General features: G+C 38.3%; 1 protein-coding gene across 6 annotated transcripts in view; it reads left to right on the top strand.

The window, feature by feature from the left end:
- Nucleotides 1-20,085, top strand: part of SKAP2 (src kinase associated phosphoprotein 2) — a 174,626-nt gene extending 154,541 nt beyond the window's left edge. For 3 of the 6 annotated variants that reach the window (XM_025993099.2, XM_072764616.1, XM_025993101.2), the window contains 3 exons: nt 2,484-2,596; nt 17,197-17,298; nt 17,661-20,085. In XM_025993099.2, coding sequence (XP_025848884.1) covers nt 2,484-2,596; nt 17,197-17,289 — 206 coding nt within the window. In that variant the 3' untranslated portion in view covers nt 17,290-17,298; nt 17,661-20,085. The remainder of the gene's footprint in view (nt 1-2,483; nt 2,597-17,196; nt 17,299-17,660) is intronic. The other 3 variants (XM_025993100.2, XM_072764619.1, XM_072764615.1) reach the window with 1 other exon arrangement.
- The last annotated feature ends 2,107 nt before the right edge of the window (nt 20,086-22,192 follow it).

The raw sequence follows: 22,192 nt of genomic DNA, 5'->3' as shown, positions 1-22,192 counted from the left end.
TGCATCTTGCACACGGTGGGGGTCTCTCTTCCCCTCATGTGCTCCTGTGACTCCCATTAGTGTTAATGGGAGTTTCACCAAGCGCATCGAGGGGAAGAGAGACCCCAAAGTGATAAGGATTATGGCTTAGAAATCACCATATACTTTTTCTTTCCTTCTTTCTCCCCGCCCCCCCCCCCCCACCTCTTGAAAATCTATTGAATGAAAAACTGTTGTGAGAGAATCTGAACAAGGAGGAGCAGACGGCAGGCTGGACAGCTGGGGACACACTGGGACGCTCTAGCTCAGCCAAAACTTCTCTAGTTTTAGCCCAAGTTTTGTTGCTTTAACCTTTTTGGATCAAGCCTCGGGCTAAGCAGCATGGGGAACACACAGGAGCCTCGACTGGGGAAACCAGCTATTTAGATCCTTTTACCTCCTGGCCAGTGACTGTGGGGGAGGGCCTTGCATGTGAAATGATGTCATCCTCTCCGTGCTCTAATTCCTTGACTTTTAAACTGACACTGACAGACTGCATGGGGCGCAACATTTGACCCATTTAGCAGTTGATTTAATCTGACGAGAATGTCTCAACTTCTAAATCTCTATTTGTCTAAATAAGTGGTTTTTAAAAGAAATCAGTCACTTTATTATTAAGTAATTCTTTCTAAAAGAAAAAATTGACAATGTTTGGAGTGATCTGTCCAGCCGGAGTGCCCTCTAGTGTCCATTTATGGAATTTACTTAATATATGCTTGGGGGGGGGGGGGCACGTAATGACTGGTGGCCATGAGCATTGTTAGTTGTTGGTTGGATTCCCAGGCTTCTATCCCCGCTGGAGTCAGTGATGAGCGCTCACAGGCTGGAGGGGAGAGGTCAGAAAAGTGGCTGTTTCTCTCTTCCCCTCCTTCCCTCTCTCCTTCCTTTCATTTCTCCTCCCATTTTTCCCCTCTCCCTTCTTTCTCTCTCTCTCTCTTTTAATCTTTAGAAAACAGGAGGAAAAAAATTAATGGGAGGATTTTGCTAGGTTGCGCAGTCTAGTCACCGTTTATTTTCTTAAAGCACCATTGAAAAGTTTCTAGTAAGTTTTTGCACTCCACATTATTTAGATTTTCATTTTGGCTTTGAAAAGAAAAACCGTTTCGGATATCAGAATTTTCAGAACTTCCGATCAACTTTGAGCGCTGTGTGTAAATCACAGACTGCGTGGTGTCAGACGAATACTCAGATGCCCCGCTAACGTGACTGCTTGTGTTGGAATTGCCAAGGAGCCTGCTGTTTGAGAGCCATATAACAAAACTAAGATGACAACCCTGATCCAGCATGCGTCTCCACAGTTATCCCCTCAGAATTCAAAGATGACATTCCAATGATGGAAGTTGTCAGCACGTATATGTTCCGCCTGGTTAGTGAAGACACGGACATCTTATTGATATCACTTGCATTCTTTTTGCGTTAACTCATCAAAACTCAATTATCATGAAATTAAAAACAGGAAACAGTTCTCAGTGTAACAAAAGCATCCAGTGTATTTAACTCTGTGCTGCGTTTCAAGAGACCCACATTGTATAAGTGACAAAGCATTTATTACCCGGTTTATTGTGGTATTACAGAGCGGAGAGCGCTAAATAATCAATCAGTTAATGGTCTGTATGGCAGTTTGAGCACATCACATCCATTGTGCTTATGCTGTTAGAAGGATGAGCTGATAACTCCGGTGAATGTTGCATGTTTATTCAGAGCATAATGTCCTAAACTAGGGCTGACAGAAATCCTGAAAAATGCAGCTTCAGCACTGGCGATTTCAAAGTTGCTAAAATGTTTAGAAATCACTTTGAGAGGCTTTCGCTCCGAAAGTCCCCAAAGATAAGAGCTGGAATTACCCTCTGTGTTATTCCCACTTGATCGTCTTCCTCTCACCAGCTGTAGGTTTTAGAATTAGAACAAACAAACAAAAACCGTTGCCTCGTTTGGGTTATATCTGCGCCCTATCGGCTCCTTGAATATTATTTATTATTGTTTATGGAGTTTCCCAAATTCTAACACATTCTCTCTCTCCCCTCATCTGTCTTTTCTGGTAATTTTCAGAAATTCTGTAAGGTGGTTGTTGCCCGGTGCGTTTATCACATGTCATGGGTGTTGTTCACCGTGCAGTGTGGCCGACTCACCTTCAAAACATGTTGCGAGTGCTTTTAGGTCCACTCAAAAAAATAAGAGGGAAGGAACTTTCAGGTGCAGGTTTGATGCGAACACATTGCAAGTACAGGTTTTAGATAAAGCAAAAGAGGGAGGGAGAGAAAGAAAAGAAGAGATTCAAAAAGAGGTCTTTTTGAAAAACAGCCCTTAATCAGATCATGATAGGAAGTAGGATTTGTGTATAAATGTAATCATGTTCTTTGAATCAGCACAGAACTTTGTTAGCCCGTGTTGGTGATTGGTTCATTTTTAAGTATGGGCCCGTTACATGAAAGCTCTAACTCGTGTTTTCTCTTTCTTCTTCCTAGGAGATAAAAGCACCGATTATGCTAACTTTTACCAGGGTTTGTGGGACTGCACAGGAGCTCTTTCTGATGAGTTGTCATTTAAACGTGGTGATGTGATTTACATTCTTAGCAAGGTAAGAAGACACCCCAAATGACAACTGTAAAGGGTGACTACAAGGCTAGATTTTTATGCATCCGGGTTTACGGCACCAGGGAAAAATGCCAATTGGAATTCCTGTAGGTCCTTGTTAACAATTGGGAGTTCACAATAATTAATTATTTTGTCAAGTGAAATATAATCAAATTTTAAACACAATCAGATAACAGGATTCAACTTAACAGTATGTTTACCTATCACTTCAGCCTTTGGCTCACATCCATACACTGCCTTCTCCAGAAACAATATACTTATGTGAAAGTTAACATTGTAAGGTATTAGGTTATTTATTATGTTTTTCTTTCCTCTTCCTTTTTATTCTTCTGTGTGCTTATTCTGATTTTGTCTGCCATTCACTACTGGAAGCACTGTTTATAGTAGGAGTTTTTCATCTTTATGTAAATACATTGGTGTTCCGACAATTTAAAAGCAATGCTTTTTCTATTCAGACAGGTTTAGGTGATTTTTTAAAGTTTAACATAGTTGTATTTGTAAATATGATGGCAGAGTCTGTTGCTATGAGCAACTCTTTATATAGAGATATGTGTAAAAAATCAGTGTCTCTGCCTCTTAACATCCTGAATGTTTGAAAATCGGTCTGTCCTTAGATCTAAAAGTCATGTTTCTTATTGTGATGACATGTGTGAGCTCCATTTCTTTTCATACTTAACTTTTCCTACTGTAATATGGGGATTAAACAAACTCCCCCAGTCTACTTATGAAGCTATTTGAGAAACACATGATGTATGAAAACGATTTAAATATAAGTAGGGGGGATCCCTGGGTGGCGCAGTGGTTTGGCGCCTGCCTTTGGCCCAGGGCGCCATCCTGGAGACCCGGGATCGAATCCCACGTCGGGCTCCCAGTGCATGGGGCCTGCTTCTCCCTCTGCCTGTGTCTCTGCCTCTCTCTCTATCTCTCTGTGACTATCATAAATAAATAAAAATTAAAAAAAAAAATAAATAAATATAAGTAGGGAGATGTTATATAAGTCTGGGAGTTTAATGTGGTTTCTTGATTAGAGAAACATTCGTACTTTTCAGAAAGTATGACTTGCTAGATGTGGAAGAGAATTTGGAAATAAGGTCACTTACTGACTTGGAACATAAGATGGCTGGTGGATAAAAGTCGTAACGTAGAAAATCATAGAATATTTGAATGAGGAATCTGAATGATGATCATTTACTTATTCTTGGTTTTACAGGTATGGGAACTTGGGTCAAGAGAGTGCCAGAGCCAGTACTTAACCAGGCATCTTGTTTCCTAGACTAAGGCTTTCTACTTTTCTCTTGTATTCATATCTTCCTTCCTTTTCTTCCTTGTGTTTAATTTGAAACTGTTATAAAGTACTTACGGTGGGCAGAAAGGGCCCATGCCAAGAATCAGGAATCCAAGAGGAATACTATACAAGCACTTGGAGATTATCAGGGGAAAATATTTACCAAGTAAATATTGCCAAGCTGTGATCATTGCTAGTTGTGCTAGTTGAGGCGCTCAGAGCTAAGACTCATCACTTATTTCTCTCTGTCCTCTGTTCCTTAGTATGTTTGTTTGTTTGTTTTAAAGATTTTATTTATTCATGAGAGACAGAGAGAGAGAGGCAGGCAGAGACATAGGCAGAGGGAGAAGCAGGCTCCATGCAGGGAGCCTGATGTGGGACTTGATCCAAGGACCATGGGATCATGCCCTGAGCCGAAGGCAGATGCTCAACCGCTGAGCCATCCAGGTGTCCCTGTTTTTTTTGTTTTGTTTTGTTTTGTTTTGTTTTGTTTTAAGGAAAGATGCTTTTAGTTCTTTGAAGCCAACTCTTGGATTGAGCCTATTATTGAGTATATAATTGTCCTGAATTAAGACACTTAAAAAAAAGATTATTTTTTTTTTTGAGAGAGAGTGAATGAGTACAAGCAGTGGGGAGAGGGAAAGGGAGAAACAGATTCCCTGCTGAGCAGGGAGTCCAGAGCAGGGCTTCATCTCAGGGCCCTGAGATCATGACCTGAGCCGAAGGCAGACCCTTAACTGAGTGAACCACCCAGACACCTCAAGACAACACTTTTTTTGAGTGAATTTCTTCTTTTTTTTTTTTAAAGACTTTATTTATTTATTCACGAGAGGCACACACAGATAGAGAGGCAGAGACATAGGCAGAGGGAGAAGCAGGCTCCCTACAGGGAGCCAGATGTGGGACTCAATCCCAGAACCCCGGGATCACACCCTGAGCCAAAGGCAGATGCTCAACTGCTGAGCCACCGAGGCATCCCATGAATTTCTTCATATAGAAACCAAACTGATAACATTTCAGTTCAAGATAAGTTCTTGGAATTATTCCTCAAGTCTACTTAGCTTACAATTTCTTTCACCAACTTAGCTGCAACTGTGTTTAAAATTAAAAGGTTGATTAGCTTATACTTGGAATTCCAAATTATAGGGATAAATGACATATAGTCATTATATTATGGTAAAATATGAAACTCATGAAACCCACACAGGTCTGTTCTTAAAGCCTTCTTTATGAATCAAGCTGTCCTTGTTGCTGAAAAGCTGAGTATCAGCCTCTAGGACAGGCTGTCAAGAGGCTGTCAAACAAGAGTTCCCACGGTCTCAGAAAATTGCTTTCTGTTATTATGAAGTTCAAAGTACAACCATAGGTGTATATTATCCTTCTCAGATCCCAAGGTAGGCACTTGCTCTTCTCCCAAACCTGTTTTGTGGAGGTTGTAATTTTATGTGTGAAGCTTAGCATAGAGCTAAGGTTAGTGGTGATTCAGCTCAAAGGAAGGGGATTATACTGCCATCTAAAATGTCTAAGTGCTATTATTTGGATATCATTTACCAAAAAGAATCCATTATCTATCAGCTCTTCACAAGGCTTGAAGTTCCACAGTCAGCATCATTTCATGAGGGGCCTTCTAGAAAGGGTTATTTTATCTGGAGCTCATTTTGATTTTTGAAAGAAGAGACAAGACATCGTTCGCCAGCATGTTATCACTGTTGGCTGAATGATTTAGTACTGATATTTATTCAGCTATGGACCTAGTAAAATCAATCAAGTAAATCCTGATGTGGGCAAAAAGAAAGGACACTTAGCTCTCCCTTGATGGAATGTGGACAAATTCTGGGCTGTTGATGGCCATCTTGGCTCTTGGTTTACAGGTTGCTTTGGGAGGCAGTGTATGCTTGTCAAGATTCTTCCCTAATTTGGGGAAGACAGTTTCAGATAGGAATCTCTGGAGACTCTAATAATTTTCTATTGCCTTGGTCTTCCAGTTTTTATGAAAAGTTTGGCTAAAATAGACCATAAATTAGTATCAAAAATGCATTTAATATGTGAATGAAAGCAGTTTGAATGTTTAATACTACTGTAAGTACTACTTTAAGCTCCTCAGAAGAGTGAAAAATTGCTCAAAAGGACTTGTTTCTAGATCATGGTAGAGAGATACATTTTTTAAAAAGTACAATTAGTGTAGAAATTGCTAGCCTTGTTATATGTCTAGAAATTTGTTTCATCTTTCTCAGTTATATTAGATTTTATGGTGATAGGATGGAATCTTACCATTTTAATTTATTTTTACACCATCTAGTGGCTTGGAATGAGTGGTGCAGGTAATTACTGCTAATGTACACAAAATGATGTCATAAAATTAACTCTAAGTCTAGTTATGGATTATTACTTACCTATCTCATGTCAGTAAGGTATTAACATTAATCATAAATTTTTCATCATTCTGAATGAAATGTAAACATTGTATATATAAAGAAGAATACATTTTTAAGGAGCCTTAATACAATATTTGTTAGAGGCATAAAAAATGTGTACTTTGTAAAGAAATTAATGCCACAACTTCTCTAATAAATAATACCATTTAAGAGACTTTAAAGAAATAAGACTGAGGCACCTGGGTGATGCAGTTGGTGAGCGTCCAACTCTTGTTTTAGGCTCAGATCATGATCTTGAGGTCATGGGATCAGGCCCATGTCAGGCACCTTGCTCAGCTTGGAATCTCCTAAAGTTTCTTTCTCCCTCACCCTTTCCCCTCCCCGTGCTTGCTCTTTCTCTCTCAAATAAATAAATCCTAATAATAATAATAATAATAATAATAATAATAATAATACAACTTGCTTTTCAAAATTAACTGATCTATATTTTGCAATATTTAATTATCACTGATCTCACTTACCTTCTAGAAGTTTGTCAGTGCTGAAAATACTCTTAAAAAAGGCAGCACAAGATAGTTTAAGAAAGATACACTTGAAATACAAAGTTTAGATAAATCAAGGACTAAAAATCTTGTGCATTATAATAAAGAGGGTTTTAGGGCAGCCCCTGTGGCACAGCGGTTTAGCGCCGCCTGCAGCCTGAGGTGTGATCCTGGAGACCCGGGATCGAGTCCCACATCGGGCTCCCTGCATGGAGCCTGCTTCTCCCTCTGCCTGTATCTCTGCGCCTCTCTCTCTGTGTCTCTGTGAATAAATAAATAAAATATTTAAAAAAAAAAGAGGGTTTTAATTTTGTAGGTGAAATGACAGAAAAAGATGGAACCAGTTTGGCAATTGGGCTGTCTTCATTAAAATTCACTACAGAAATATAGTTTGACTTTAAAATTCGGTCCTCTTGCTCTGTTTTTGCAAGGAAGCCTTGATGGGGTGTCAGCTGTGCTCAGCCAGCCTGGGGGTGATTACTTTACTTCAGGCCTCTTTTGAGAGTTACACAAATCTTAGCCTTTAAAAAAAAATTTTTTTTTTAAAGTAAAAATCCAATGTCGCAATAAAGAAGCATAAGCAGATAACCTGCCCTGCCCCCCTTCCCTTTGTAACATTTTGCAATTAGCAGCTGTCATGTGACCCCTGGCTGAGCTGGCCTCTCTTTCAAAGTGTCTGGCATTTTCTAAGTTTTAACCTTGGAGGCCCACTAATAATAAATTTAAGTACTGCTTATCCGAAAAGGAGAGCCAAGTGACTTTTTGCATAAAGTTCCCTTCACATTGGGTCACTGCTATTTTTCATCTATTAAAATAAAATGTGTTATGGACTTCAGTAGTTCAGTAGAATTTAGGAATCTTTTTATTCTCCCCTAAAAACAATGGGGCATTTACAGGGACAGATGAAAGTGGAATTTCTAATTTTAATGAGAGCAATGTTATTAGGGAATTAATTCTGAAACACACAACCCGGTGTCTATTCATTTGATAGGGGAAAATGATATTTGAAGTAAAAATATCTTTTCATTTTTTCTTTTAAAGGAATTCGGTTATTTAAAACTATGTCAAATTTCATTACTAGGCTACATTTCGCTTTTATTAACACCTTAAACATGGACATAATATTCTAGTTAATAGTATTCTCATAGAACTATGTTTATGAAATTTTAGAATTTTAATAGCAGGATCCAGGTTATATAGCTATAGGCATATTCCATTGCCCTACATAACTCTTTGGTTATGTCATTCTACTTGATGTTCTGGATTTACAGTCCTCTATCAGTTTATCTTTCAATCTGGACTCATCGGTAAATTGCTAACTGCATTCCTATTCTTACTTTTAAAGTGATAAATTATTTTTAGAGACGTAATGACAGGGGAGCTATGCTTCAGCAGGAAAGAAGCACTCTACTTTGTCTGGTATTAACAGAAAAACAAAGAGAGTTAAGAGTCCTGGAATATTTTATCTAGTCTAGGACACATGTGATTTGAGCATTGCAGCTTTTGAGAATTTTTTTATTAAGTCAAAACAGGAAATGTAGTTTGACAGTATTCACTATTGTGCAGTAAATGGGCTTTTTTTTTTTTTTTTTTAGTGTGTATTGGCTGGAGGTTCAAGCATTGCCTCTATATCTGTTTGTGACTCTTTTCAGTGATTGGTGAATTGAGACTGTTACTGATCATTTGCTTCTCATTGTGAAAAGTTACAGATTCTGCTACTAGGGCTTTTCTGGCTTCAAACTTATAAGTAAAAGAAAACAAAAATGACAGGCCTATCGAGCTCTAGTGGCAGAGTTACTTTTTAGGTCTCTTAGTTTTTCCTTTGTGACCATCTGACCCAGTGTGCCACAAATAGCATAGCCAACTGCTGAAGAGTAACTAGGACATCTCAATATAGGACATACATTGACGCTAAGCTAGTTCCCAAAATGTTGTTATATCATACAGCCTCTGGGGAAGGAGGAGGAGTATGTGTACTTGTGCCTGCATTTGTTTGGGTCTGATGGCATTTAGTTTTCATGCTGTCAGTATGGGAACATCGTGGGTACAGTGAGGCATGAACCACCAGGCAGACCTAATCAGCACCCACCTTCACCCCCTGCCCTCAGAAAATGTTCTGGTTCCAGCCATGGGACTCCTCTTTTTATCTTTGCACGAACAGCATGTTTCAGTACTTCCCTGTTTTCTCTTACGTAAAATGGAAGGAGTGTTTCAGGAAAATGTTGACAGATGAAAGGGGAAGGTGACTATGGGAGGCAGGCTGGAAGGCTCAGCCCCTGCAGTGGCTTGAGAGGTCAAGGATAAGCCAGAAGGCCGTGTCAGAGATGCAAGCAGAGCGGAAGTGGCAGTGGAGGGGGCAAGGCTGTGTGGTCTAGTTCTGCATGGAATAAGCCAGAAGCAAAACAAAACAACTCTAAATTCAGCACGATGTTGATAAGTTTTTTTTAATCCGAAATTGAAAAATTAATGATTTTTATGCCTTTCTGTCCCTCCCACCCCCCAAAACTCAGAGACCTCCTTAATGAAGATATAGCAGTGTTCATTCCTTTGAGATGTCTCCCTCCTCACCCCTTTAAAGGCCAGATTCCCTTTGAGCAGGGTAAAGAACTCATAATAATCATATTGCCTTATAGTGAACCCCAACATACTCTTTTCATTGCCCTGGTTTTTGCTATACAATGAGTGGGAAGGGAGAAGGAGGGAACAAAAAAGGATTTGTTGCATACTTGCATTGTCCTTTTCTAGGCACTCAATATGCTTTCACTCTTCTGATCGAAGATCACCCTATGCAGTCTCTGGTGTGATCATTTTCCAGATGAGGAAACTGATGCTCAGCAAGGTTATGTAAATCGCCTGAGGATACCAGCTAGGAAGTGCCTTCTCCTAGAATCAATGCAATCATTGATCAATGCAATCAATCTGACCTAGGGCGTTCTCTCTTTCTCCTTTGCTATGCCTACATGGGGTCTAGGAGTATCAGTTTCTCTCTCTTGATCCTGAACTCTTTGAGGTAGATACTGTGTCTTAAGTATTTTTGTATCCCTGATTCCTAATATCATGGCAGATACATGTTTAGTGTGTGTTTGTGAAAATACAAGTAAAAGTAGGAAATAGCCAAGAACTCTTAAAAGAATTTAGAATGATAGAATTCTAGGGTTAGGGGAACCTTAGTGCTTCTTGCCCTTTGCTTTGTAGGTGGGGAAATCTCAGGGCTCAACGTAACTGGGGAAAATAAATAAAAGACCCAAGGGAAAAAGACTACTCCTGTAGAGACCTTAACCGACTAGAGTTTGAGCACTTGAACTTCCAACTCAGCCCTGAGCTTCTCAGTGGCCAACTATAAAAGGGAGGGACAAGGAACTAATAATCCCTTTTAATAAAAAAAGAGGGATTGGCTTTTCCTAGATCTGACTCCTTTAAAAAAAGTCTCACTAGAGTTTCTATAATCTTCACTGATTATCTGACCTCAACAATTTTATATAATAAAGAGTACAACAGTGGCAGATAATACCCTTCACAAAAAAATGTTACAGTAAATATAACAACACACTTCATAAAGGTAATTCTGTGATAGTCCAAATGTGTAATAATGAGATTTATTGATTTATGTTAAGTATGTAACTGGATTATTGTGGAGTCTCAAAGAGTGCTATAAATATAAACCAAGAAAGTCATCCCTAAAAAACTTGGGGATTGCCCAAGGTTGTATATCTAGTTAGTTATAGAACTGGGATGAGACTCTGAAACTTCTGGGAAAATAATCACAAGAACAATGAGGAGTTGAAAGTCCACTAGATTTTCCTTTACACCTGCCACACTGTTTTTACCTTTACAAGGTTCTCTCTTAACCTCTTTGGTACATACAATAAATTCAACTGAATTTAGTTCTTCAAAGATTTGGAATCATTTGGTCCCTATTGTAGAGGGGACAGACATCTTTCTTTCTGCAGGTGGAATTTAAACTCTTCAGACAAAAAAAAAAAAAAAAAAAAAATAAATAAATAAATAAATAAATAAATAAACTCTTCAGACAAGGTATCCTACACAGTGCATTAGGACGCCTGGGTGGCTCAGTGATTAGGCAGCTGCCTTCTGCTCAGGTCATGATCCTGGGGTCTCCGGATTGAATCCCGCATCGGGCTCCTTGCATGGAACCTGCTTCTCCCTCTGCCTGTGTCTCTGCCTCTCTCTGTGTGTGTCTCTCATAAATAAATAAATAAAATCTTAAAAAAAAAAAAAAAAGGAAACATGGTGAGCAGCAGCCAACTCCAGGTAGGGACAATGCCCCAAGTAGGAACAATGCCCTGAGTAGGAACAACACGCTGAGTAGGAACAATGCCCCAAGTAGGAACAACATGCTTCAGCTTGCGAAGCTAAACACACCTCAGAACAAATGTTTGCTTAATCATTATGAAAAGTCTTCAAATATGTCTGATCTACAGAAAGGAAAAAGATAGACCTTTTGGAAATTACATTTCTTAAGAAAACACCAAGGATTGTCAACTGGTGCATCATCCAAAATGAAGACAAAGTATGCTTCATCATCCAGTCTGTTCTTATTGAACACCTTTCGCATATCCGCTGTGTGGGGCACACAGGTCAAGTGTAAGGCATTGCCCCAATCTCAGTGAGTCTGGACTTTGTTTTCGTTGAAGGGACAAAAAGTACATAAAATCCACTGGACAATAAATGCCAGTTTGAGATGAGAGATGTGAGGACAGGTTAAATAATTTGGAAGACAATGCATGACAGCCAGGTAACTTGAGTCAGGTCATAGTTGCTGGTTTGGATTTGGGTGAGGTAGGGGAGATGTTCCCCCTGTGTAGAAAAGCGCTACGTGCAGAGGTGGGAACGAGTGTGGCGTGGAAGGTGGACCACGTGGACCAGAGCCGTGAGAGAATGTTGCCAGCAGGGTGGGGGAGAGGCGAGCAGAGGAGTTTGCAGTTCCTGCACTGGGGAGCTGGTGTAAGTGCGTGAGCAGTGCTTGAACCTTGACTCAGGAGGCTTCTGGGAGGAACAGAGGAGCAGAGCTGATGATGCTGTAACCCAGGGTGAGGCGATGAAGGGCTGAAGCAGTGGCAACAGTTGGAATAGACAGGTGGGTGAGCCTGAGAACAGAGTCAGGAGTCTCCTACCGGTCAGAAATATACTGCGTAGCAAGGCCACCTTCTACTGAATAGGATTCGAGCTTTTCTTTGCCTACCATCAGTCTGAATAGCAGTCTGAATCATCAGACTGAATAGCAGCTTTTACCATGTGGTATTGTAAATGTGGATTGTGTAGCAGCTTGAGTTAAAGCAGCTTGAGTTAAATGCATCTCGACTCTAGAATAGAAAGTAAAATTTTGTTAGAATAGCTGAATTCTTACTATCGGCTTTCTTGCTTGTCCTTTGTCTCTCTTGCTTTAAAAATGGAGCACACAGTTGGGGGGGGGGGAATAATTCTTTGAATTAGCGTAACTCAAAGTCACACCTGCATAGTGAATTATAAAGTAATAAGATTGATTTCCATAAACCACTAGGAGACTCACTGTCTTAAAGCAGGTTCATGGAGGGTGGTATTCAGACATCACGGAGGACCTCAGGGAGTGTTAGTGTCGAATTCCTCATTTATCAGCTCAGGAGACTAAGATTCAAGGAGTTAATGTGTAGATAATAATAGTAAAACACTGGGGTTGTCAGGTTCCTGTCGTGCATTTTAAGGGCTGAAATGATGGGTGTATGAGAAATGAAAGGAATTTTAGAAAGTTTCTAGTTGGAGATAGTAAAAAGGAAAAGATTGAAGAGGTATCCTTGAAGAAAGTATTTTAGTGTTTTAAATAGGTATCTGGATTTCATACTACTACCATGTTTGTGAAAAATGGAAAATATCATAGTGAATAGTTGGAGAACAATGGTAAAGTCCACTGGTTCTGAGACTCAATGCATTTTATATTTTGTGAATAAAATTAACTTCATTTCTGCAAAAGGCTAGTATGTTTTAAAGCATAGATACAGATTTGGAGAAAAGATGGGTCATCTTTCAACCTTTCTAACACCTGTTGCGTTCAGACAGGTTGGTAACTAGTTTCTGGAAGGGGTAGTGTGCATCAGGAAATCTTATTAGTGTTTCAAGTTTCTGTTAAGGCAACATTTTTTACCATATGGTTTGCAGAGAGTAGATTAACACACTTGAGAAATGAGAATTGTGATGCTAAGAAGGATTCCAGTGAATGTTGGGGCTATATTGAAATGTAAAATAATACACTAGCAGAAAGCAAAGATTTAGTGAATGAGTAAACACGGACATACGTTTACTATCGTGTTGGTTTCACACCATCAGAACTAGTCCTTTCTCCCTGCACAACTACATAATCCCTTTCATTTATTGCTTAATAACTATTAGCTGAGGCCGAAAATTTTACTACAAAATAAAACAAATAAAAACTATTTTAATGGCAGGAAAATTGAAAACAGAGGAGTCGGAGCACAACTGTGCAGTGCTGCCTCCCAATTATTTTCTCGGATTATTGGGCAAGTTTGGTTTTTTTGCTTCTTTGACTGCCACATTACATTTTGCCTGGAAGCCATCCATTTTGCAGATATTGAATTTCTTTTGAGTACTATTTTTATACACTAAGCATCACTACACCTCTGGATCTTGATAGCATTACCACGGGAGGAGAAAGAAGCTTTGTGTTAGTAATTACCTAACATTGTCAGAAGCTGACTGCAGGCCTCTTTCTAGTGATAACAGAATAACCGCATAATGTAGCTTTATAGCACATGATTAATAGAAAATAATTACACGTCCTACAAAGGGATGCAATATTTCTTATAAATTGACTGGAATGGTTTCCTGTAGATTAAAGGACTCTTCATTATTTTATCAGTCCTCCCGAAGCACAGTCACTTGCCTATGTTAGCGTTTTAGTTGATGTTAAGAGCCGAGTAGGGTGAAGGATACCAGATGGCAGACCTTCTTGTACCTGAGATCTCGTGTGCCATAAAGATGACATGGTGCTTCCTAACCTTTCAGAGATTTAGGCGGCAGCCCGGTATGGTTCTGTCTCTTTACTTATTTATTTATTTTTGTTTAATAACAAGATAAGGCTTGAGGGTTGTTTATCTTTTTGTTGTTGCTGTTAATGACCCACCTGTGACTTTTAGAACAATACCATAATTAGTATGTGGACGGTACGACAACGCTGTACGGATTGTATTGTTTCCCACCCTAAGTAATATGTCATTTGTAATCAAATTTATTTGGGAACGGCAAACAGGGAAGGCAAAGAGGCAGATTTTCTTCTTTAAAGGGAAAGCTTGTATGGTATTGAATCTTGAGGTTCAAGTTTAGAATACCATACTCCAAGAAGCATCTTCATTCCAATTTATAGGCTGCAAATGGTTTAATTGGGATTCATGTTGCTCAGGAGGCTCATACAGAGGATGGTAATGATAAAAGTAAAAGCTTCTGTGTTTGCAATCTTGTCGACATACTCTAATGGCCACAGTGTAAATCCATAAATTTACCTCCTAGATTTTTTCCTTGCTGTATTTTATTTTACCTCTTAATTCCACACAGGAGTATCCTATGGAATTCTTTACAAATGTAAAGTAATGAACATTCTGGGTTTTTACCCTTTTCTGATTGAAACCTGTGATATTTTGGAGTTTGATGAGCGAATTTCATATGCTTTTGAATTATTTTAAATTAAATGAAGCATTTAAGATTATTTGAGTCTGAAACTTTATGCTTTGCTGGAATGTTACTTTTAAGGGATTTGTTTGCAGCTGAATAAAACTCCTCCCTCCTGTTTTTGACTGTACTTTCTATTTAATAAATCTTACCAGTGACTGTCAAGCAGAATTCTCTCAGGTATGAAGTATGCCATTGGTCCTTTGGTGAAATGATTCGCTGGAAGTCAGTTTCTTAAATTTGGATGTGAGTGAGCTTTTTGAGAACAATAATATGCCCTTAGTTGAGAGTACAGATTATAGCCACAGCGGAATATTATAAAGTGACTTGAGCATTCTTGTTTGTTATTTGAATATAAACTCTGAGACCCAGATTGAGGGCTGTTCTCTGAAAGCAGGTTTGAATCTTAATACACCCGCACACTGAGTATGCTCTCTGTCTGCCTGTTGGGGGGGCTAGTTCTTTTACCCTTTACAAATAATATTTTTTAAAAAATAAAACTTAGATTGGCATTGGATAAGAGCTCTCATATTCAGACTTATCCTGTTGAGCATCCTTTTTGAAATCTTACAATGTAGGCCTTTTGCCTCTGGAAGGTTAAGTACATTTGTTTTATGAAGCATTAGGCTCTAATTGTATTCATTGCCTTAAAAATTGAAAAGGGCAGTTTTATTAGGTACCTATTAAGATATAATGGTTGCTAATCATAGCTTTCAGTAAGTTGGTGTTTTCTTCTGATAAACAGATCCTACATAGATTATAGTCACTATCACTGAGTTCGGACATCAGACTATTTCTGTCACTTAGTTTTATCCACTAAATTCACACTAAACATTGAACTTTTTTTAAAAAGATTTTATTTAAAAAAAAAAAGATTTTATTTTTTTTATTTGACGTGGAGAGGAGGAGGAGAAAGAGGGAGAGAGAATGAGCGTGTGAGCACAAGCAGGGGGAGCAGGAGAGGGAAAAGTAGGCTCTTTGCCAAGCAGGGAACCCAGTGCAGGGCTTGATCCTAGGACACTGGGATCATGACCTGAGCTGAAGGCAGATGCTTAACCAACTGAGCCACGCAGACGCTCCTAACATTGAACTTTTAAACTTAAAAGTCTTGAGTTCTTTGGCTCATAAACCAGAGTTGTGCCCTTATTAAAATAAGTGTAGGGTTAGCCTGATGCCCCCCCCCCTCACCTTTTCCTTCCATCTTACTCTTCCTATAAACCTCATTCTGGTACAACCCACTGTTAAAAAGCCATACAGATTTTAATATGGTATTCTCTCTGTTGAAAGACTACATATCAATACACACATGCTAATGTTGCTACATTTGTATTGAGGAATTGTATGATTTTCCTTTCTGATGGTCAATAGCATACTACTCAATACAGATGGTAAGTCTGTGCCAGTATGAACATTCCCTCCCCACATGTAACTCAATATGCATATGCACATTTATCTATGACTCAGATGTTGGAAAATCATAGCCTATTGAATTACTTTGGGGATTGATTTTAAAAATTTATCTTATATGAAAAATTAAATTTGGGTCCTACAGTGCTTTTGCAGAGTATTGCTTTTGGAAGATATTATTCTTGAAACTTGTAATTCATTTTACTTTGTTTGTATCTCACTAAACATAAATAAATTTGAGATAAAAATACATTAGTCAATCTGGCAGACATATGAAACTGGTTGCAGTGTGCTCACGAGGCCTAAAGCAGTGGTGTATCTGTCAGTGGAGGCAAAGGGGAGAATTGGAGGTGGAGAATTGGAGGTAGAGGTTATCTCACACTGCAAAGTAAGTGCAAAAGTGACTCATCAATCACTCTTTTGTACAGCTAGATTAATATTTCGCCTTTATAACTTGAGATACTTTATTTCTTATTGATCTTCCACTGTAAGGGTGAACCTAACACCACCTGCAAATTCCTGCCACCCATCTTTTATCTAATGTAGTTTATGATTAGTGAAGGCTTAACAATAAATGCCTTAGGGAAGCTTTTAAAAGGAGCCCTTTAAATATTATTTTGCAAAGTAAATGTTTTTGGATATTTATTAGCATTTTCTTATTCCCTCATTTACCTATTTAAAATATCTCTACTCATATATTAGATTTTTCTTAAGAAGGAGCATAGCTCTACATTCTAAATAATTTCCAGTTCTATAAGTTTAACTAGGAGTCAGTTCATTGTGAAAAGATAATTATTTCCTTGCTAGACAATAAGCTTCTTGAAGGCAAAGATGGTATCCTAAGGATTTTGGCTATAACCTTGTAGCATCTAGCACTGGTGTTTGCACAGAAAAGGTGTCTCCCAGGCTGTGTGTGTGTGTGTGTGTGTGTGTGAGAGAGAGAGAGAGAGAGAGAGAGAGAGAGAGAGAGAGAAGGGAGGGAGAAAAGAAATGGGCCTGGCCCAGGGAGCTCACTTCCTCCTGTAGTTCCATTTGCTAGGTTCTTATCCCAAGTGACTGTTTCTGTGTTCTATACCCAGTAATAAACAGGCTTTGTCTTATGTGTTAATTTAAATCTTTGCCTAACAGCATTTTTAAGTGTCCAGAAACAAACAAACAAAAAGATTAAAATGTTTCAATTTGCAGCTCAAGCTCTTGTAACTTTATAAAAGGAAATAACATTTCTAAGAAGTTGCATATAAATGACATTGTACTTATACCAGTCTAAAGGTTAATATTGCATATTGTTTTCAATTAGGAATACAATAGATATGGCTGGTGGGTAGGAGAAATGAAGGGAGCCATTGGCTTGGTGCCGAAAGCCTACATAATGGAGATGTATGATATTTGAGAGTCCTGGGTAAGTACATTTTAATCCAATATTCTGTAATAGCTCATATGTTCTCTTGGTTTCTGCGTTATGAGTCTTTGCCTTTTAAAAAGTCTTTGTAGTTTTCTGATAGCACAAAGATCATACTCTCACATCTTTTTCTTTTCTTTTTTTTAAAATCTAGTTTAATTTTTAAAATAACTTGATAGAATTTACTTTGGAAATAGATTATTTAGAGAAAGTCCCTTTGCTAATAACTGGATGTTATTCCAAATCTTCTCCTCTTGAGTAAAATACCACTCTTTCTGGCCTTTATGAGGAGCTGAAATGACAAAATGTTGAGTTAAATATTCATTTTTCCTTAGCTAAAAATATATATTTTTTTTCCTAAGCAGGAAAAGTCAACATTTCAACTGGAGAAAAAAATTCAGATGCAACTTTCTGCCTGCAGAAAAGGAAGAGTCTCCTGCTAGTCTGTAAATGCTGTGGATTTAAAATCATCTTGAGAGCATGAGTGGCAGCTCATAACCTTTTTGTGTTTTGTTGAACATTTGTCTTTGTTATTTTATGCATTCATTATAACATTCCTCTGATGTGAAATTAAATAAAGAATATTAATGTAAATTAGATGCAAGCAGTAAAATTGTACCTGTTGCTATTTTGCGAAGAAATAAATGTAGTTTTTATTTACTCATTTGATTTGTGTAAAGAATTCAGCACAATTTTATATGTATAGTCACTGCTGCTTTTGGTATGAGGTGTAATTTCTCTTCAAATTGGATGTCAATTATATTTTAGAATGTAATATATAATTTCACAGAGATTTTAATTAAATATATCATGCAAGCTTTTGGTAGCTGCTATCTAAGGAATGTGGCTTTGTTAAAACTTTGTAGATGGTTGATCTTAGTACTGATTTTTCACACAGTAGTGACATGTTTTCATGCAAGAATTTCTACTGATTTTTACTTCATGTTAAATACAGCCACAGGAAAGAAAAAAATGATAGAATTGCAGATGGTAGTGTCCTGTCCCCTGGGACGCACGTGCAGGCCCAAACCACAGTGTGTGCGAAGCCCTTTATCAGTAACAAACACCCTGGTTAGGTGACGGGCTTGCCAACATTTTCTACCACCGTTTTGTTTAAATTTAATAAAATAAAAGATCTATAAGAAAACCCCTCTTGCATAATGCAGTGGCATAAAGAATCTTAACATACTCTCAAAATAAGAAGACCTAATGGAGCACTGTCTTGGCCTGTCTGATCGTTGCTATGCTATTAAAGTCCCACCACAAAATAGTAGAACTCCAGATCTGAGTTTCCTCTCTGCTTCTCAGAGCAATGAAAAGAAAAGGAAAGGCTCAGGGAAGAGAGCATAGAAATCATGGTGGGAACATGTACCAACAGGCTAATGGAAAGATGGTGTGAGCCTGACCCTGGAGGTATATGTCGTGCTACCTGAGCAAGATTTGTGGAATTATAACATTACCTTCTCGTGTATATTTGAAATCAAGGGTATTGTATATGCCCACAAGGTATCAGTGTGCCTTTGACATAAATATATATATTAAAACATTCTGCTGATTGGATAATTGTAGTCACTTAATATTGAATCATTAATTAGTAGGTACTACCTTTGTTGAACTTTTCAGATCTTTGCTTTATAAAGATAAAGATTCTAGCCATGAACAAACTGATAATATTTAACCCCCTTTATTTATATAAAACTATTTATAAACAATATCTCAGAACTTACATTTTACCATTATCTTCTTGATACTGTGATCACCAGAACTCAAACGTAATGAAATATATTTTTTAGTTTTAGGGATTGTGGGTAAACTCTAGTTTATATAAATTAGACATTGTTGAACAAGAGCTTTCAGAAATTAATTTGTGTACTTGTGAATCTTTTCCTAATAGAGAGCCAAGGGAGTAGATTGAAATCATCTTGGCAAAAGTGAGCCAACGGGAGATAAATTTAGTGGTCTGTTTTTCAAACCCTGAGAGTTGGAAAAGCAAAACGAGTTGTGGGTTTCCCCTGAAAATGTAGTCTTGGTTGTGGATGCAGGTTTCATGCTTCTGGTTGAAGTGAAGATTTTAGTGCTGGGCCAGTAGGTGGCAGCAGCTTTTCATTGCATACTAAACCACTGGGCGACCCCTCCCCCACCCGGGCACACACTGGAACAGAATGTAAAGCATGTAAAAGATTTTTGCCTCCTTTTACAGTTAATCCAGGAGAGGGAGTCCTTTGCCAACTGATGACCAGCAATTCCAAGCCAGATAGTCGCGGTGAATGGTGACAATACAGAAATAAAGTGTTACTTCTGTCCAGAGCTCCTCTGGCCTTTGTTCTTGTTTAACTTGAACATAGGTGGGAGATAAGAAAGGAGACAAAAGATTGAAAATTAGAGTGACAGGAAAAATAATCATTACTTTCAGCTCATGACTACTTTATATTCATTCGGTGAAATCATTTGTACTACCAGGGAGAAAGTTTTCTTTACACCCTTGACAATATATCACACTCTCTTCAAGATCATAATAATATCATTAATGTGCATTTAAACAACATGGCTTGTTAGAAAATATGCTAATTGCTATGTTCTCATTATGTTTGCTTAGCTTTTATTTGTTTTTCTATGAACAGTTAGAGAGCTAATTTTTTTCAAAGGTGATTGTAAGTCATATTTTATATAGCATTTTGCTTGATTATTTGCTCTGTACCGAATTTGTACTCTATTGCCATTAGATCTTACAATAATGTTCCACTCTGCAAATTTTTAAGGTTCAAATAAAGTTTAATTGTTTGCAAACTGTTATGATGCTAATAATTCAACAGCCTGCTGTGTTACTAATGAAATTACTTTGTTATGATTAATTTGGAAAATAGTGTGTTGATTGTAGTAATTAAGCACAACAAGGTGAAGTAAATGATTCTAATGCCATCTGGCCTCCAAACTGAATGAAGAAATGAAATAGAGCTGTCATCTGAATTTATTCAAAGAAGTAAGGATAATACAAATGACTTTCATTGCTATAGGATTTACACTTAACCACAGCTCACCCCATTCTGTTTTTGCCACTCTGTTGCATATGACACTTTCTCTTATGAAAAACAATGTTGCTCAGCCTCGTAATTGTTTTTGAATACTTTCTATTATTTTAAGTCGACTATTTTTACCTTGTGTTAATTTAATTACAGATAATTACATAAAGTATCATAGGATCATAGAAAATTACTTTTCAACCATCTGTAAGTGAAATCTATATACGTGGGGGGTGGGTTGCTATTAGCGTACAAACATGTCAAATATAGCCTCTCGCGAAGAGTCGAGATTTCATTCGGTTGTTTCTCAAATGTTTCCAGCCAAGATTCCTTCCTAGCTTTTAAGATTTCTACCTTTCCTGTAATTTCTCCAGTCTAAACTATTGCTACTCACTTCATAGAGGCTAGTGCCTTCCAGGGCCATGATTAAATGCAGAATCCAGAACTGAGTTCTGTGGTAGGGATCCAGAGTTGCAGGTGAGCCACTGTAAGAAAACTGACCTTGGCATCTGTGTGGTTTAAAAGTTTGAACTTCATCAGTGGGACTGAGTGAAGCACTGTGAGAATTTTTGACTTGAGAAAAGCACTTATAAATTTCAAATAAATCTGTTTGTTTTTCAATTGAATAGAACGTTATAGACACAAACTGTATGGAAATCACTTCTACTTCTCTTGAGTTCAGGAGATGCAAGAATCTTGGAGAGCAGTCTACAAGACACAGAAGGAGGTGGTGGAGATGAAAACATGATCGAGCCATAGACAGCACAACTTGACTCAGGTTGAAGGAATATAATGACCATACAGAACGTAAAAACATTTGTCAGAATGGCTTAGTTTGTGAGTAAAATCTTGAGTATTCCAAAATACAGAGAGACAAGTAAGTAGCATATTATTAAAGTATCTTTCTACAAACTTAACCTACATGCAAATGCATAATTTAAACCATTAATCCTCTTGTTTGGGAACAAGCAATGTCTAGACATCCTCAGCTTCAACATTCCCATTCACTGCATTATAGTTGGGTTCTAGAATATCTGTTAGAACCCCTGATGGCATAACATTCTGCTGTGATGAGATAAATACTCACAAAATGATATGATCACAGTAACATGGAGTGACATTTCATTAACGCTGGGTTTGAAGGGCTTTCTCTTGTTTTCCCTAGTAGGATCTCCCCTATCATAACTTGGACACAAACATAGGATTTATTGCCAGCGGGGTACTTCAGAGTATATGGTGTGTGTCCAGTAAATACTTGTTAATTAGCCGATTTGGCACCCTGACGTATCTCAAGGCTGGAGCTTTAAGAAGAGAAGAGCTTGACTTCTACACCCGGTAGAGAAAATGCCTATCAGTTCATACATCAGCTTTCTGGATGACAACATTCTCTTTGTCAAAAGTTTGGTCCCTTTCACTGTGTCTCTAAGAGTATTTTTATTGTCCCCATGACCCCATCAACAAGTGGACTGGATTTGATCGGTGGCAACAGAACTGGGTGAGGTGGGAATGACACAAAGGTTGAGTGTGGCAGCTTGTCTTCAGAGGCTTCCCGCCTCCCTGTGCTGTTCGGCGCTGTCACTCTTTTAAGGGGAGGGCACAGGTAACTCAGGCAGGGCAAGTGGTCCAGGTTCACTTTCAATTACATTCCAAATGCGGCTGGCTTGAATCCCACCTGGCCCGTGGCAGCGAAGCCCTCTGATCTTGGAAGCTGGGGCCTTGGATGGATCAGAAAGGAATTTCAGAAAGTGGGAAGTTTCGCAGTTGCTGCCAAATATAACCATAATTCATGTCCTGGGAGTCTTTTTAACTTCTACTCCCCTATTTCTTGAAAGTTGTCTCATTGTGTTAACTTGAATGCTCTGACTCCCCAAGAT

This window comes from Vulpes vulpes, chromosome 7, assembly GCF_048418805.1.
Source record: "Vulpes vulpes isolate BD-2025 chromosome 7, VulVul3, whole genome shotgun sequence".
Taxonomy (NCBI): domain Eukaryota; kingdom Metazoa; phylum Chordata; class Mammalia; order Carnivora; family Canidae; genus Vulpes; species Vulpes vulpes.
Note: the sequence above shows the minus strand (reverse complement) of the source record. Positions and strands in the feature narration are given on the sequence as shown.